The following is an 18537-nucleotide window of genomic DNA, read 5'->3' on the forward strand; positions in this document are numbered from 1 at the left end:
TTGTAGAATGAGTAGAATTTGTAGAATGAGTTTGGAATAGTGTTCTTTCTCCTTCTGTTTTATGGAACAATGGTGTTAGCTCTTCTTTGACTACATAGTAGAAATTGGCAGTAAATCCACCTGCATTGTTTTCAGACTCTTTATTATATCTTCAGTGTCATTGCTAGTTATAAATATGTTTTAAGTTATTCAGGCTGGAGAGATAGCTCAGAGGTTAAGAGCACTGTCTGTTCTTCCAAAGGTCCTGAGTTCAATTCCCAGCAACCACATAGCAGCTTACAACCATCTGCAATGAGATCTGGTGCCCTCTTCTGGCAGGCATACATGCGAGCAGAATATGTATAAATAATAAATAAATAAATAAATATTTTTTAAAAGTTATTTCTTTTTCTTTCTTCCTGGTTTAATTTTGAAAAGTTGTATGTGTCTAGGAATTTATCTAGAAAATTCTTCTGGATTTTCCAGTCCTTTAGAATGTAAGTTTTCAGTGTATTATGTAATAATCCTCTGGATTTCACTGGAATCTGTAGTAACCCCACTCTTTTCATCTTTAATGTTATTAATGTGAGTCTTTACTTCTCTTTATTTTAGTTAATTTGTCTAGGTGTTTTTAATCTCTTTGTGTTTTGGTTTTTTCAAAGAACTTACTCTTTGTTTGGTTTAATTCTATATATTGTTCTCTTAGTCTCCATTTCACTCATTTCTGCTCTGATCATATTATTTGATGCCATCTGTTGTTTTGGAATTCAACTTAGTTTTGTTTTTCTAGGACCTTGAGATATGGTGTTAGTTTATTTATTTTAGCTCTTCTTAATTTAAAAAAAAACTATTATTGTGAGAGTGTGTGTGATTGGGGTGGCATGTGTGCAACAGTGCACATGTGGAAGTCAGGGGGCAACCTTGTAGAATTGGTTCTCTTCTCCCACCTTTAAAGTGGGATCTGGGGATCGAGTTCAGGTCACAAGACTTGCAGGGCTAGTGTGTTTACCCACTGAGCTATCCCCTGGTCCTCAGATGGTTTGTGTGTACACTCATAGCCATAGCCCTTCCTCCTAGAACTGTCTTAGCTGTATTCCATGGGTTCTGGTGAGCAGTGATTTCATTTGATTCTAAGATTTTGTTTTGTTTTGTTTTTGTTTTTGAGACAGGGTTTCTCTGTGTGGCCTTGACTATCCTAGACTCATTTTGTAGACCAGGCTGGCCTGGAACTCACAGAGATCTGCCTGCCTCTGCCCCTCGAGTACTGGGATTAAAGGCGCATGCCACCATGCCCATCTCGATTCTAAGAATTTTTAAATTTCTCCTGATTGCTTCAACAACCCACTGATCATCACTCGGAGTGTTATCTTTCAGCCTTCCCTCTGTGTGCTCTCTGTTTCCTCCTGCTATTGACTTCTAGTTTACTTGACTGTTAACTGAAAGGGTATACGGTATTATTAGTATTTGTTTGCTACTGTTAAGGCTTGCTTTGTAGCCTACAGTGTAACCTGTTTTAGAGCATATCCCATGAGCTGCTGAGACGACTATATACCCCATATCCATCAGATAAAATATTCTGTAGACATGTTAAGTCTGTTTAATCTATAGTGTAGTTTAACTATGCAGCTTATTGGGTTTTAGCTTGGATGATCTATGTAAGAGAAGAAAATGTTGAAATCATTTATTACTATTTCAGGATCTATCTGATTGTTTATTTTTATGAAATTGGGAGCTAGAACATTCAGTGCTTATATATTTTACAATTATCACATTTTCTTGATCAATTATTGGGTTGGATACAAATACATTATATGCATGTATGAATATTAAATAAAATATTTAATTTAAAAAATTTAAATAAAAAGTTTGACATTTAGGCAAAACAAAAAAGAACCATATTTTATGGAAAAAATTTAAAGAATGTCACAGCTTTTCATGCCATCCTGAGGATCCAGCACCCATGTAAATAGCTGAGCATGATACATATCTGTAATCCCAATCTGTGGATTTTTGGGAGGTGGGGGATGTTTCAAAACTGGGCTTCTCTGTGTAGCCCTGGCTGTCCTGGACTCGCTTTGTAGACCAGACTGCCTCTGCCTCCCTAGTGCTGGGATTAAAGGCATGCACCACTGCACCTGGCCCAATCTTTAATTTTTTTTAATAATGCTTTTATTTTAGAAGTTTAATCTCAAAAGCTGGGATGGCTTTTTTTGAACTCTCAAATGGACCAGGTCAAACTGTTACAGATTAGGGATAGGATAGTAAATAATGGTCTTTGGTACATACATGTTTTTCTCCTCTTCTACTTTTTTTCCCACTCAAACTATTACTATGTTTGGGTCCTGAACCTTCTCATCAAGAAAATGCTACCTGACTTCTTAATTGCTTGGCTATGCACAGGTGGTGGTTGTTGAGTGAAAATGCCATTTGTGTACGAGGTCACACTTTTCCTTCTCCTGTTGAGCCGGCTCTTGGGTGATAATGAGGTAACCCTGAGGGACATGTGATAATGCAAGTTTTAAATGTGCTCTTTCATTGTGTGTGGTTCTGAAGGAATGTCACTCATTCTCTGCTTGTCTTCTTACTGCTTTAGCGCATAAAGTCGGGCAGAGACAGCAGCGGGGGCTCTCGCGGCAAACGAGAGGGCAGTGCTGGCAGTGGTGAGTGTCTTCTGTGCTCCGGAACACTGGATCTGACAGGTTTCTAGAAACACTGGCATCATCCAGAAGTGTCCTTTGTGTGTTTTGTGTTCTCTGTCTGTTCACTTATATACACAGTAAAACCTCACCTATTCTAACTTGGTGTATGAATTTGTACATGCTGTCATATTTTAGGCCTGCTTCCGCTCCTTGATTAAGCAAGTGCAGGTCGGGAATGGCATAGATAGCCATAGGAATGAGGTTTTACTATGATATAATTTCAAAATTCCCATGCAAAGAACTTAGCATGAGGAGCAGTGTGGTCTCAGGGATGTTGGCAGCTCAGCTCGGTCCTGCGAGTCTAAGGAGAAGTGGGTCCTGTCTTGACCCTGACAGCGTGTTTCTGTTTGTGAGCCAGTCATAAATACTTTACATGGCTTTCAAGTTCTTGACATTTTACATTTTTCTTGATTTTTGTCTCCCTGTGGTATCATTTCTTGATGAAGCATTGTAGTAAGTTTTCTATTCATTTGTCTCAGGTAGTAGTAGTTGACAGTAGAGATGTGATGGTTTTAAAGAAACTAACTGAAAAAAAACCAACATAAATGCTAAATTAAGATATTTGACTTTCCCTACATTCTGTCATCCCCACACTCAGCACAGTCCTGCACATGACCCTGCTCTGGCTAATTAGCCAGCAGTGTTGCCTTGTAGTTGTTCTAACCCAGGAGTAGGACAGTGACACGTGGAGATGAATAGGGCGTGGTCCCTGCAGGCAAGTTGACATCCAGTTAGAAAGATACAGGCTTCATGATGTCACTGCCAGGGTTGCTTGGGTAGGGAGTGCACATAGGTTTCCTGCTTGTCCTGTGGATAGAAACTGCAGTTGAGACAGAGAGTCTATCATGAATTCAGAGCTCCACTTTGCCAAATAAGTTTAGGCAGTTGCAGTTGTCAGTGGCATATAGTTCTAGGCAGACAACTTAGTTCTTTGAAAGCCAAGCCACCTACTTTCTCCAGATAAACTTCTACCTCCTGGCCTGTCTGTCCTCAGGCCACAGGAGCCATGACACACAGTTTGAGAAGTGAGGAGGAGCATAAAGGACAGTTTCCCATTTCTAGAGCAGCAGTCCTCCCTGGCAGCATCCTAGAGCCTTGATGGCACTATTGTCTTCTTACCATCCCTAGCTCCCAGATACCTCCACAACTTCTGCCTTGTAGAATTCACTCAGCCTTCAGCTAGGCTGAGCTGCGTCTTACATCTGAAAGATCTAGGCCACCCTCCTTCACTAGCTGGAGGCAGCTATAAAGCCCACAGGTCCCTGTCCAGAGGTTCTGAGCTGAGTAGATCGTGAAGCCAGAAGTTACTGTGGAGCGTTAGCCATGGTCCTAAATAGCCACAGGTGTTCTTAATCTAGTATCACATATGCAGAGCCCCACTGAGGAGATAAAGGCTGACATAGCTTTTCATCGTAGTTCACATATGGCCACCTGAAAAGCTGGCCTTCACAGCTTACAGACTTTTGAACTATAGGTGTATTAGTAGGTGGTATTAGTCAAGTATTATGCAGCAAGCATTGTACACACATTAAAAGAAACTTCTGAGCCAGGCCAGGCGGCATCCACCTATGATCTCAGCCCTGGGCGGCCAAGGCAGGAGGATCTGGAATTCTAGGACAATATGGGCTACACACCATTATCCCTCTCTCCCCCGAAAGAAGGAAACTCTAGAAGGTTCCCCAGACCAAACTAATAGTGTGTGGTCATAGAATTAGGAAGATATATATCCTGGCCCTTTTAAAATGAGGATCCTTTTCAGAGCTAATCTTTAGGAAAGTAGTCATTGTGGATTAAAATTCTAGGACCAAAGTGGGTGAGGTGGCTCCTACCCTGTAAGCCTAGCACATGGGAGGCTGAGACAGGAAGATCACCACCACAAGTTTGGAGCCAGCCTAAGCTAAATAGTGAGTTCCAGACCTGCCTGGGCTGCAGAGAGCCTGCCTCAAAAAACTAAACAAAACTAAAAAGAAAAGAAAATTCTAGCAGCAGCCTCACCATACTCTGAGGACAACACTTCTCTGGAGAGCTTGAGTTTTCAGAATAAAGACGAGCCTGTTCCAGTTGCTAACACCCACTCAGTTTCCAGGCTACTCGTTCATTTGCAAACCTGTGAAGCTCCTCTGGAGCCTCCTGGGTCGCCATCTGAAAGCCTGCCTTGGAGACCAGGTCTGTGAAGGATGAACGGCAGGAGGTGGTCTGCAAAGTCTGCCCAGGAGTCTCAGAACCGCCCCTGGTTGCCCTTTTATACCATGCCTTAACCCCTCCACAGTCTGGGTTGAGTGTGAGAAGAGATGCCTGTGTGTCAGAGGAAACTGTCCCACCCCCACCCACCCTGCCTCCCCTCTGCTCCACTGCCAGTTTCAATCAATTTTTCTTTCTTCCATCCAGTCCATTTCAAGCCAAAACAAATACTAACACACAAGTGAGCTTTATGCTCACAAAAACCTGTTTCAAGGAGAAACTCAGCCCTGGTGGCACTTTCCAAGCAGGGCCTCATGTTGCTTAGTATGCTTGGCACCCGTTTAAAAGGCTAGCCAGGACCTTCCCCGTGTGCTGTGGCTTCTCCTAGCATTGGTTCCCTGTTTTCTAACACCTCAAGCATGTCAGTCCTGACGTCCTCACTTCATCCTGCTGTCGGGTGTGAACACCCCTGTCAGCACCCACCCTGAAATCAAAATAAACCGGCTATGGCCACCTTCTTGTTTTGCTTGGGAGTGCCTCGCCACCCCCCCCAGGACCCCCTCAAGCCCACTGCAGCAGCACCCTATCCTCAGGTGCTCTACCTTCCCTTCCCCACACCCCCATGGCTGGCAGTCTTCCCAGCATGGCGTACCACGTTCACAGATCAGATGGCAAGGAAACGCTTCAACAGGGATTCACATGAAGCCTGCCTTAAGCAAGTACAACACGTTAAAAACAAACCCGGGAGCCAGGTGTGGTGGCACTCAGACGGCAGAGACAGTTGGATCTCTGTGAGTTCTGGGATTGTCAGGGCTATGTAGGGAGACCCTGTCTCAAAACAAACAAATAAAAAAGGCAGGGTGCCAGGCAGCTTTTGAAAGATGTGACTGGATGACTGGGTTGTGTAGCAGTCTCTGCAGGGTGTACCTCTGGGTTTACTGTAGGGGGGAGGGGGCGGTGTGTTTGTGAATCAGAAAAGACTCACCTCTTCCCTGCAGTACTCTAGACTCAGAGTCGTGGAGAAGGCTTGTTAGACTGCCAACGCCAGGGTTTCCTACCCAGCCTGGGGCGCTCCAGCCCTGCTGTTCCCGCTGTGGCAGCCCAGCCCACGCTGGGAGAACCATGGCTCCACATCTAGATGACACCAAATGGAGTGTGATGTGAGTACAAGAAAGGGCATTCCTGCTGTCACCATAGCCTGTTCCCAGGGTATGCCAGTACAGTCATTCAACCTTAGGTCTCGTCCTGTCACTGTCACTACAAGGGTGTCACCTTGAGATGCCTCTGTCCTTGGTATAGGAATTCTCCTCACATTTATCCTCAAATACATGGCACCTCTTGTAGGTGTTTTGAGATGCACTTGCTACTGTGGCCCAGGTTTACCTTGAAACTTGTAGCTGTACTGCTCCAGATGCCCATGTTCTGAGGCCACAGGCATGCCCAGGGGTTTCCCAACTTTATTTCTACAGAAAGTGATCTTAAATATTTTAAAGTACTTGAAATAAAAATGCATTGCTCTTTCACAAGCAGAGTTTGGGGGGGGGGGTCAAGGTTTAGCAACGTACCGATAGACATTCAGAGAGAAAGAAAGTCAAGCCACAATGAATGTCAGCATCCAAAATCAAAATCACATATTCTATGATTTCAAAGTCTTGGTAGGCTCAATATTTCTGTTCTCGGTGGATAAACTGAGTAAGAAGACACCCTGTTCTCACCTAGTATGCTGGCTCCACTTAAGAGGCCAGGAGACCACCTGCTCGTGTCTGCTTCTCATATGTACCTGTCCTCATTCCCAAGATGCCTCCTGGCACAGCAATCCATGTCTGCCATGGTTTTGTGGGTTAATTTGAGCACTGTGTTACTAAGGCTGTGTTTTAAATTGCTCTTTCTGTTTGCACTGTGTAACTTCAGTGGCTTGCTGTAGGTTTTCATGTGAGTTTGACAACGTCCTGGATGTGAACTCTACAGTGAAAATGTGTCTTTTATGCTCCAAGTGACTTTATAATAAAAAGAAAGCACTATGGCTCAGTGAACAGAAATTCACTTTTCAGTCAACTTTCTGAGGGACATTTTAGTTTTATAAAGGTCCAAATTTGATTTGGACATTATAGTCCCAAAAGCAGGCAGTTTGGTTGTTGTTGTTTTTGGTTTTTGAACTAGAACTGCTTTCAATATTTGCCCTGGGTTTTCCTGGTATTGCAAGCAGAGAGTGAAGAGGCCACACTCCTGTCCCCCAGCATTGGCAATACCCGAGACTGTCCTGGAGTGGTCACTACAGTCATGCCAAGGAGGTACTACACCTGAGTAACCTGGAGGGAGGAAATAGGCCCTTCTAGTGGAGAGGCCAGCCCGGGAACTGTCCTGTCTTGAGTATCATTCCTGCCAACTCCACCTTGAGCAGCTCTTCACTCAGGAGATGAAGTTGCTGGTTTTACTGGACACCCTAGTGTCCATCCACTTTGTAGCCTGTGGCCACCTTAATGATAAGCAGTAGAGGATAAAGGGACACAGCATACCAAGTCCCTCAGTGTTAGAATCCAGATGGACTTTACACATGTTAGTACCCACTGGTAAGCTGATCTGAAGGGCATACCATTTGGGTTAGAAATTCTATAACCCAAGCCAGACCATGAATAATCTAGTCTTAATGCATCAGTACACACCAGGCATAGTGGCACACACCTTTAATCCGAGTATTCAGGGAGGCAGAGGAAAGTGGATCTCTGTGAGTTCGAGGCCAATGTGGTCTACAGAATGATTCCAGGACTGCCAAGATTACACAGAGAAACCCTGTGTAAAACAAAAAGGCATCTATACACATAATACAAGTGAATGGGCATCAGACTAAATTACTAGACGTAGGATTTAAAAGCCATGATATTCAAATGTTCCAAAATATTCTGCCTTGCCTCTCTCCAACCACCGAGAGCTGTGTAACCCTTTCTTAGCTTGTTGTATGTACAGAAAGATTCAGGCCCAGAGTACATCAGACTAAGCTTTCTGTACAGTAGTGGAAATTTTCCTTGTTATCAAATTGTTGGTTTATAGTAGTCTTAGCAAGTACACTGCTTAAGCTGTGAGATTCTGTGTCCATGACCATCTCCAGCCTTACACCTCAGCTGCCTCTAGAAGCATCTCCCTAAATGGCTTTGTGGTGCACCTCTGTGTCTTCAGGAGAACATATGCCTTTCCTGGGGCCCTTAGCTTGTCCTGAGTTTAAGGTTACTATGGTTAGTTCCTAGTCTCTAACTCATGTGTCTATGAACTCCTTTGTCAAACTATATTGTAAGTTCATCCGAACAAGTCACTAAGCTCTTTGTCATAGTTCCCTGTCAGCAAAATGAGAGTGAAAATAGGACCCACTTTCATGGAGTTGCCAAGAAGAAGAAGTGAGTTTAGACAGACCAGGCTGGCCTTGATCACAAGCACTAGGAGCAACACTAAAAAAAAAATTATTTTATCAGTTATTACCTTGTTTTTCCTTCATATCTTCCTATCTCTGATTTTCTTTGTTTTGAAATAGGTCTTGCTGTGCCAGGTGTGGTGGCACATGCCTTTAGTCCCAGCACTTGGGAGACAGAGGTAGGCAGATCTGAGTTCAAGGCCACCCTGGTCTACAGAGTTCCAAGACAGCCAGGACTACATAGAGAAACCTTGTCTCAGAAAAAAGAAAGAGAGAAAGAAAGAAAGAGGTCTTGTAATCCAAACTAGCCTTGCGCTCTCAATGCTGCCTCCAAAGTGCTGGGGTTTTAGGTGTGTGCCACCATGCTCCAGTGTACCTCTCTACCAACAAGTAAGTATATATCAAGTTCCTAAGCACAGTGGGTTCTCAGTAAATGTCACTGTCCTACATTTCCCATCCAGAGCCACATTACATGTCAGATATTTAAGCAAATATCTTAAGTCAAAATATGATCTAAAAATATACTAAATCAGCGTTTCTTTTGCTTTTCTCTTTATTAAGGCCCTGAATAGGCCCCCTCTCATTTCGTGAATGGTGCACATGGCTGTAGCTACCAGGGTCAGCTTTCCCACAGTCTCCCTGGGCAGCTGAGTGTGCACTGTCTTTAGATCAACAGGGAAGGAATGAGGGTAGACTCAGGCCTGTGTGTGTAAGTGTCCATTTGCTTTAGTATTTCTAGGTACAGACAATTCCTAACACTTCAAGATTGTATCTTCTCAGTTACTTTTATGCCCCGGCCCGCGGGGTTCAACTAAAACTCGGGAGAAGTTCACCTGTTGAAAATGCAAGACACAAAGAAGGAGAGCAAGTCTGATTGATCAAGCTCTCAAACTTTATTAGTCAGGCAGCAGCTTTTATAAGTCAGAAGGCAGGGAAGCATGTTGCTATAGGAACCCAGCTGCAGGCTTTTCTCAAAACACAGGGAATTCCAGGCAGGGTCATAATGTCCTGCCACACAGGGTATCTGGCTCCATCTTTGTCTAGTCTAACTGCTAAACCGTAACAGGGTCGCTCCATCTCTATCTGTCTTCAGTCTAACTGCCGACCCACAACAGGGTCAGCTAGTTTCTGGTGAAAGGCAAGCTCTGGGAAAGACAGAGACTTAAAGGTGCAGACTTGGACAAGATGGCTGAACATTGGCCATATGGCCTGTTGTCCCCAACACTTTTATATCAGTATCATCTTGGCAATGTAAGAAAAACCAAAAACACCCTTTTAAATGTCTAACAAATTAGGAAATCAGAGTTCTAGATTACAAAGGGGAATCTTTGAAGAACAGATTGGAAAGGATTACAGCCACTATATTCCTGACATACTCTTAGGAATAGGCAGAGTTTTATTTTGTTTTTAAGAAAAGCTTTGTTGTTTCTGTGACCTATTCCTTGAATCCCAGCACTCTGGAGGCAGAGGCAGGCAGATAATCTGTGAGTTTGAGGCCAGCCTGGTCTACAAAGTGAGTCCAGGACAGCCAGGGCTACACAGAGAAACCCTGTCTCAAAAAAACAAAAAAATAAAAGCTTAGTTTTAGGAAATACTTTCTCTCAAAAATAAGAAGCTGATAGGTGATATTTGAAGGGCTTCTTGGCTTTAGAGAAAGTCAAGGTTGAAGAAGAGTTATTATTGGGTAGGTATTGATTACTTGGTCCTTGATAACTTAGATGGGCTCAGAGGCAGTAATCACACCCAGTAACTTAAGGAGTGAGTGGGTTGAGGGAGAAGATAACAGGGTGCTCATGTACAAGGAAGTAAAATATGCAGCCTCACTGGACACAAAAGACAGTTAGCTAACTCACAAAATTAGCATTGTCTTAAAAACAAAAAACCGAAAGCCCAAGGGTGGCAAGCTGCAGTAAAGTGAACAAGGCTTTTGTTTTATTTCGTTTTTATTTTTTGAATTTGAATGGCTTTGTTTTTGTTTGTTTTCTTGAGACAGTGTCTCTGTCTATACCGTGCCTTGCCTATCCTGGAGTGCAGTATAAACTAGGTCCCAAAGTCCTGCAATCTCCAGCCTCCGGCTCACCAATGCTGAGATTATAGGTGCACACCACTGTGCCCATCAAGATGGGAAGTCTGTATAAACCAAATGCCCCTGCTGGGGTCTAAAATACTCCACCCTGCTGGTAATGTCGGATAATGTTCACAAGACCTTTAAAATGTCTGTGCCCGGGGCTGGAGAGAGGCTCAGCAGTTAAGAGCACTGGCTGCTCTTGCAGAGGGCCTGGGTTCAATTCCTAGCACTTATGGAGAAGCTCACAACCCAGCACCCTCTTCTGGTGATAGACACCAGCCACGCAGGTGTTGCACAAGTATACATGCAGGCAAAACACCTGTACAAGTAAAATAATAAAATCAAATGTTCGTGTCCTTAATAGAACTTATTTTTAAAAGATAATCAGGGCTGGAGAGATAATAGCTCGATCCATAAAGTACCTACCGTGCAAGCACAAGAGGACCCAGATTTGATTCCCAGGCCCACATAAAGGGCTGTGTGCAGTGGCACCTGCTTGTGGTCCTAGTGCTGGGGTGCAGACAAGAGGATCCCTGCAGCTTTGCCAGTGAGCCAGCGGCTACCAGGCCAATAAGAGACTTTGTTTCTAAAAGGTTCATCCTCTGGCCTCCATACATGTGCACATGTCCCATGCATACGTACACACACACACACACACACACACACACACACACGAGAGAGAGAGAGAGAGAGAGAGAGAGAGAGAGAGAGAGAGAGAGAGAGAGAGAGAGAGAGAGAGAGAGAGAGAGAGAGAGAATAAATGAGGTGTTAAGCAGGCATAGCCTCAGATGTAGTTGTCCTGTTGAGTCCGCTATGGCAGTCACTGCAGGCCCCTGCCCCTGCCCTGAGCAGGATCAGCTATCAGGCTTCCAGGATGTCATTTTAGGGAGGATTTTTGTCTTCAGCACCATAAAATTTGGATGCCCTAACATAAAAAGTTCTAGAGGTGTGGCCAGAGTGCAGTCATAATGTAAACTAGAAAGTGTCCAGAGATCCATAAAATGAGAAAAATGCAAGGAATGTTATTGGTTGTTTAAAATGTTTTATGAGTATGACCTAATAGAAATATTTAAGATAAATGCCACCCGCGGGCTATCAGGTGCCCTTTCCTCTTGTACTGAGTACCTCAGGACCTAACCCTCACGGTGACCCAAACCATAGTGGTGCTGAAGGCGAGGAGCATGCATCGCTCTTATTTGTAAATGTAACAGTACTCAGTTTGGGCACATCATTGATTTGGGTCTGACTTTAAAACCTCAACCGTATTCTACTCATCTAGAAAATTAACAAAAATGAATTACATTATTTCTATGTTCTCCTTACAGTTTCTTTTCCTGCCTTGAGTTTATCAACCACTGAAAATAATTTTCACACTTATGTTATCAGTGGCAGGGTCTAAGCCAGGTGTTTCCAGGTTTCTTGGCCCCTTAAGAATGAAATAAAAGTCCATGTAGATTTCAGAGTAGCAAGGAAACATTATCAAAGCAAAGAAATAGAGCAATTGAGATAAGCGCCATCAAGACTAACAACAGGCCAGCCAACGGCCGGTGCTCAGGGCTCCAGTCATTGCACGGGGCTTCCCTTCCTGGAGTTCAACTGACGGGGTAGCTTGCCTAGTATGGGCATAATTTAGGTGGTTCTCTCTTTTGACTGGCAGGCTTGGATTACATAAACCCTTGTCCACTGTGCATGTCCCTTCCCATAATGCATCTGATTTTAATCTTACATATACGCCAATTATGCATAAGATGGTAAGTAGAGGAATTTCTTAAAAATTTCACTTTGAGGATGTAGTGTACCTAATCACACATGTACTCCTCCACACCAGCCTAGGGTGGATTGTTGATAGTTCCCAGCTGGTACTCTAGGACATGTTAAGTAGAAGCCCAGGGGAGTCACTCACGCTTGTGTAAAGCATGCATAGACACAGCTCTGTGCAGGTCGGATCCTAGCTTGCTAGCAGGCTGCTAGGCACATTTTTCAGAGAAGGGTATGAGCATATTCTCTATGCTTACCTACCTCATTAGGAAGCATAGTCTTTCTAAATAGCAAAGATTGCCTCTCTTGGGGATTGAATTCTTTTTTTTTTTTTTAAGAAAACATATGGTAGAATTGGATATAGTTAGGCCTTAACCTTACTTAGTTTAGTGAATAGACCTTATATTGAACAGATCACTTTGTCATGGGGACTGGAGAGATAGATGGTTTAGGAGTTAAAAGCATGTGTTGCTCTTGCAGAAGACCCAGGTTCAATTCCCAGCACCCACATGGTGGCTCAAACCATCTGTAACTCCAGTTCCAGGGATCAGATGCCTTCTACTGACCTTCGCAGGCATCAGGCATTCACATAGTGCACATACACACACGTAAAACACTCACATGTAACAGTCAAGAAAATCTAAAAAAGTGTTTTTAAAGATCACTTTTTTGGGCTGAAGAGATGGCTCAGTGGTTAAGAGCGCTGCCTGCTCTTCCAAATTCGTGAGTTCAATTCCCAGCAACCACATGGTGGCTCATAACCATCTGTAATGTGATATGGTGCCCTCTTCTGGCTTGCAGGAGTACATGCAAGCAGAGCACTGTATACCTAATAATAATAAATAAATAAATCTTTAAAAAAAAAAAAATCACTTTTTCACACAGGAGGAAAAGAGTGCATATGTAAAAAACTGTAACACTAAAATGTTACAGTTGGTCACCAAGACATGATGGAGTCAGTACCAAGCACTGCCATGAGACAGTACCAAGCAGTCCTGAGACAGTAGATTGCCTGAAAAGTCTGTAGCGGGGGGGGGAGGGGGGGGCAGGGGCGCAGATAAAGAATCCCCTGGAGAAGCTTCTAGAGACTACATCTGCAGAAACAAAATGCAAGTTAGGTCAGCTACAAAAGTGAGATGCTGGACCTTGGTGGCCATGGAGGTGGGCGCAGAAGTGATGGGTGAAGAAGCGGTCAGATGTCAGAGGGTCTCTGCTGTTGGTTCCATGCACACACCAGGTGGTCAGGTGACAGGCTGGTGGAGGGCGTGGTCTTGGTTTTTTATGGCAGTTCTGCCATGGCCATGTGCTCACATGGTGTACTTAGATAACTTAACAGAGTAGCACCTTTTTACCTTTAAGAGGAAGTTAATTATTCATCAGTCTGTGCCTTGTGGCCCAGGCTGCCCCTTCATCTGTACTTTGAACGGAGTCACCCAGGGCAAGGCCCAGTGGGAAAACCAGTGTCACAAACTAAGAAGCAACACAAGGCAAGGTACAGTGTTGCGGTTATTTTAGCAGAATATGTTGTGGTTATTTTAGCAGTAGAGCCTAATAATGTTTTTGTTTTGTTTGTTTTTGTTTTCGAGACAGGGTTTCGCTGTGTAGCTTTAGCTGTCCTGGACTCACTGTAGACCAGGCTGTCCTCGAACTCACAGCAATCCACCTGCCTCTGTCTCTGCCTCTGCCTCTGCCTCCCGAGTGCTGAGATGAAAGGCGTGCACCACCATGCCTGGCCTAATAATGGTTATTATCAGACCTATATTTATTAGTACAGTGGTATTTTCTAACCTGATAGCAATCAATAGCGACACAGACACCTATTTTATTTTAAAATAGCCTTAGTTAACCTGGGGCAGGGCAGATATTAATCTGCTCATAGTGGGACAGCTATCCCACACCCTGCCCCCATCCCATGCCATTTGCTTCTAATAATCTCTATCGAGCTACCTCCCATTCATAATCCCAAATACTTGCTAAATTATCATCATCTGGGCCAAACCTCCATCCAAGCCGGCATGTGCTTCTCCTTCACCTAACCCGTGGTGTAGCCTCCTCCTGCCTGCTCTTCTTCTCCTAACCCGTGGTGTAGCCTCCTCCTGCCTGCTCTTCTTCTCCTAACCCCTGGTGTAGCCTCCTCCTGCCTGCTCTTCTTCTCCAGTCTCTACTCTTACTCAAGATTCTCTGTCTCCCAAAGCCCAGGAACCTTATCCTACCTCATTTGTCCTGCCCAGGTGCGATGGCCTTTTATTGATCAAACAGGTTAGGCTCTAGGCAAGGTACAATTTGGAGCCCAGAGACAGCAAGCAGTAATTAGCATCAAAATATACCAGGCCAACCTCCCACAGTACAGACTCCTGCCTGTCCAGCCGTGGCCATGGTAAGGAAGAGCTGCTCCCCAGACTTTCATTTCCTGAACTCAATATATAGCTTCCCTCAGAAATACTAGTTACTGGCTTTTGATAGAGATAGGGTTTCTCTATGTAGCCCTGGCTATCCTGGAACTCACTTTGTAGACCAGACCAGGCTGGCCTCAAACTCAGAGATCTGACTGCCTCTGCCTCCCAAGTGCAGGGACAAAAGACACATACTACCACGCCTGGCGTCACTCCTAGCTCTTTAAGTGGAGGCGCTAGGGAATGGAGTCAGGTCTTCATGACTTCATGGCAAGCGCTTCACCAACCGAGCCGTCTCCCCCGCCTTCACTTTATTATTTAGGCACAAAATCCACCTATGCATAGCATGCCCTTCAGACTGTGTCATGAGCCACGCTGCGAGTCCCTGTCTCAAAACAACAAAACAGAACTGCCTACAGCAAGCTGCAAATGGTGGAGCATGCCTTTAGCCACAACACTCAAGAGGCAGAGGCAGGTGGATCCGAGTTTGAAGCCAGCCTGACCTATATAGTGAGTTCCAGGACAGCCAGAGCAATATAATAGAGAGACTTTGTCTCAAAAACAAAAGAAAAACTGCCTGAGCAACGGGAGCGTCAAGTGTCGTTGACCTTAGCTTGCTCTGGCAGTGTGAAAGAGAACCATATATACTTCTGTGTGGAGAATTGATTTCATTCTACCAGAAAGTTAAAGTACAAAATAATTAAAAATATATATAGACTCATTGAGCATATTAGGAAATTTTTTCAATGATTCTCGGTGGAAAGGGGAAATAAAATTTTTAAGATTTTCTAAATGTTTTTGTATGCGTATGTATGTGTGCCACCTGTGCTCCAGTGCCCATCAAGTCCAGATCCCTTGCACTGGTTATTGTAAGCCACTCCACAGAGGTGCTGAGGAGTGAACGTGGGTCCCATGGGAGAGCTCTTAACCACTGAGCCATCTCTCAGCTCTGGTTTGATTAAGCTTTGATTAAGAACTCAAGACTACCAGATGTGGTGGCAGACGCCTGTAATCCCAGCACTCAGGGAGGCAGATCACTGTGAGTTCAAGGCCAGCCTGGTCTACAAAGTGAATCCAGGACAGCCAAGACCATAGAAACCTTGTAAGCCTTGAGATGACGTGGCCTTGCCTATTCTGCCTCCAGTCCTCAGATGCTCTTTCTTCCAAGTTGTAATCTTCAGAGCAATTGCTCAGCTCCTTGTGACTTCTCTAAAATTGAAACCTAAGGCCCAAAATATGGCTCTGGGAGGGAAAGGCACATGTCACCAAGCTTGATGACCTAAGTTCAACCCCCAGGTGTCCACATGGTAGGCGAGAACTGTTCCCACAAGTTGTCCTCTGACTACCACATTCATGCCTGGCAAGTGCACACAGACACACGCACACACAAATACATGTAAAAAGTAAAGCTGAAACCTGTAGGTAAGCACACATTTGCAGATTACAGATGTCAAGTGGCATTTTATACATGTTACAATTCTCAACAAGAAGATTTCTTTCAAACATGAATTCCATTCCCCAGAAGTCAGCTTCTGATGAACAGCCTGCCTGTTTCTTGGCAAGCACATATGATTTGAGATGTGAAATATGGTGTCCTGATTCCTTGGTATATTCAACAAATGCATTTTTATTTTTGTTTTCAGACAGTGGCCAGAACAATAGTGCCAGTAGTAAAAGTGAACGACTGAGTGCCAAGCTCAGAGCTTTGCCTGGGACAGATGAACCTTATGAAAGTAGCAGTAACAAAGAAATAGGCAAGTGCCGGTCTCCCCGCCCAGCCCCTCCAGCACAGCTGGTCTAAAGAAGACCGGAGGCGGCAAGTGTGTCCCGGGGAGTTGCTGAGGATTGGACATGTGCAGACTGACGTCACAGACGTGGAAGAGCATTTCTGTTCACTCTGAGTCATTGGGTTTGGACTGAGTCTAGATTGCTTTCAGGGTTCTCGTTTTCTCTATTGCTCTAATGCTACGATCTCTTTTGCAACCTAGATGCCTCCTATGTGGATCCACTGGGCCCTCAAATAGAGAGACCAAAGACCGCAGCCAAAAAACGAATCGACGAGGATGATTTTGCTGATGAAGAGTTAGGAGATGACTTGCTTCCAGAATAATACAAACTCTAATATGGTGTGTGTGTGTGTGTGTGTGTGTGTGTGTGTGTGTGTGTGTGTGTGTGTGTGTGTGTGTGTGTCCCCGCCCATATGCGTGTGCGCGAGCATGCTTCTGTGTGTGGAAGCCAGAAGACAGCCTCAGGTGTTCCCCAGGCACCGTCCATTACCTTTTTTGATTTATGACAAGGTCCCTCTGGCCTGGAACTTGCTATGCAGGCAAGGCTGGCTGACCAGCAACCCCAGGGATCTGCCCGTCTCTGCCTGCCTCTGCTTCCCTGGTGCTGAGCTTTATAAGCACGTACCACCACACCCAGCTTTCTTTAAATGGCTCTGGGTCTTGAACTCAGGTCCTCCAGCCTGCAAGGCAAGCACTTTTCCAACTGCACTCTCCCTGGCCCAATAAGTCAGTTACTAAAGGAAAGAAATTGCCTTATAAAGTAATGCTCATGTTAAACCTGGGATCAAATGTCCAAACTTTAATTTTGTACACTGTTGACATTTTAAATAACTGTATTCTGTTTCTCTGACAATGGATTTGTGCTGTCATTTTATGGAATAAAAACCATGAAGCTAATACCTTAGGCTAATGACTTCCTTACTTTTCCTAGTAACGCTCATCCACAATAAAATATGTATATAGAGCAACAAAATTTACCTTTATTACTATATATAAAGTGGCAGTAGTGAGCTTATTATATTTCATGCCTTAGAAGTTATTAAGATAGAGCCAGTTATGGAGTCACATGCCTGTAATCCCAGCACTCAGGGAGGCAGAAGCAGGCAGATCTCTGTAAGTCCAGGACAACCAAGACTACATACAGAAACCCTGTTTTGAAAAACTAAAAGAAGCCAGGTGGTGGTGGTGCACACCTTTAATCCCAGCACTTGAGAGGCAGAGACAGGTGGATCTCTGTGAGTTCAAGGCCAGCATGGTCTACAGAGTAAGTTCCAGGACAGCTAAAGCTAGAGATGTTACACAGAGAAACGCTGTCTGGAAAAACAAAACAAAACAAAGAAGAAAAAGAAAAACCAAAAGAAGTCAGGCACATGTCTTTAATCCCAGCACTCGTGAGGCAGAGGTAGGCAGATCTCTGTGAGTTCGAGGCCAGCCTGGTCTACAAAGAAGAGTCCAAACCAACCAAGGCTACACAGAGAAACCCTGTCTCAAAAATCCAAAGAAGAACAAAAGAAAAAAATTAAGATATATGTGTGATCTTTATTTAAGCTATATTACTTGGAGTTTGGAAGGTTTTGTTTGGAGTCATTGCAATTTTGTCTCATTACTAAGACAGTTCTATTTTGAAGGCAGCAAAACAAAACACAATTAGAGAAAACACCAAACTGTAACCTTCTCTTTTTAATGGTTCCCACTGGTGTGTGCACAGTGTAGTGGTGTCTCAATAGTTCTTGGCCCACTCCTTGCATAGGGCATGAGACTGGGCGGCTTGTGTTTTCCTTTAGTCTGTGAGGGTCTAGACTGTGCAAAGAATTGGCTGTTCCATCTTATTTGTCTTGAGACAAACTCTTGTTGAGGATGGTTGGTCTTGAACTTGCAGGCTCAACTGATCCTCCTGCCTCAGCCTCTTGAGTACCTAAGACTGTAAGCCAATGCAACCTCACCCAGAACTATTTTTAAATAAAAGTATTGTGGGGTGCTCAACCCCAGCTAATGTATCACCAGTGCAACCCCTACAGACAATATCCAGGGAACATCACAGAAAAGGGGCAGAAAGACTGTAAGACCAGAAGACCAGGACATCTGCCGTGAGAGCGAGCCTTCTATATATGAAGAAGCTGCATGTGTGAGCTCTCAACAGCCTAATGACAGCACCAGTCGACATGCCAGGGTGAACAGGGACAGTTCCACAGGGTCCCACTTCTAGAAGCAGAGCTACAGGTGGTCAGTGCCTGCTGACAGGGGGAGACTCAGTCCCCTCCAGGGATGA

The 18537-nt window shown here is 44.3% G+C and overlaps 1 protein-coding gene across 3 annotated transcripts in view; it reads left to right on the forward strand.

Annotated features, from left to right (window-relative positions):
- The window catches only part of Ift88 (intraflagellar transport 88), an 88972-nt gene extending 71790 nt beyond the window's left edge, over window positions 1-17182 (forward strand). The window contains exons 24-26 of one of the 3 annotated variants that reach the window (XM_051160619.1): window positions 2573-2639; window positions 16125-16235; window positions 16470-17182. In XM_051160619.1, the coding sequence (XP_051016576.1) occupies window positions 2573-2639; window positions 16125-16235; window positions 16470-16591 (300 nt within the window). In that variant the 3' untranslated portion in view covers window positions 16592-17182. Of the gene's footprint in view, window positions 1-2572; window positions 2640-16124; window positions 16240-16469 lie in introns of all 3 variants that reach the window. The other 2 variants (XM_051160620.1, XM_051160618.1) reach the window with 2 other exon arrangements.
- The last annotated feature ends 1355 nt before the right edge of the window (window positions 17183-18537 follow it).

The sequence above is a fragment of the Acomys russatus genome, chromosome 18 (genome assembly GCF_903995435.1).
Source record: "Acomys russatus chromosome 18, mAcoRus1.1, whole genome shotgun sequence".
NCBI classification, from domain to species: domain Eukaryota; kingdom Metazoa; phylum Chordata; class Mammalia; order Rodentia; family Muridae; genus Acomys; species Acomys russatus.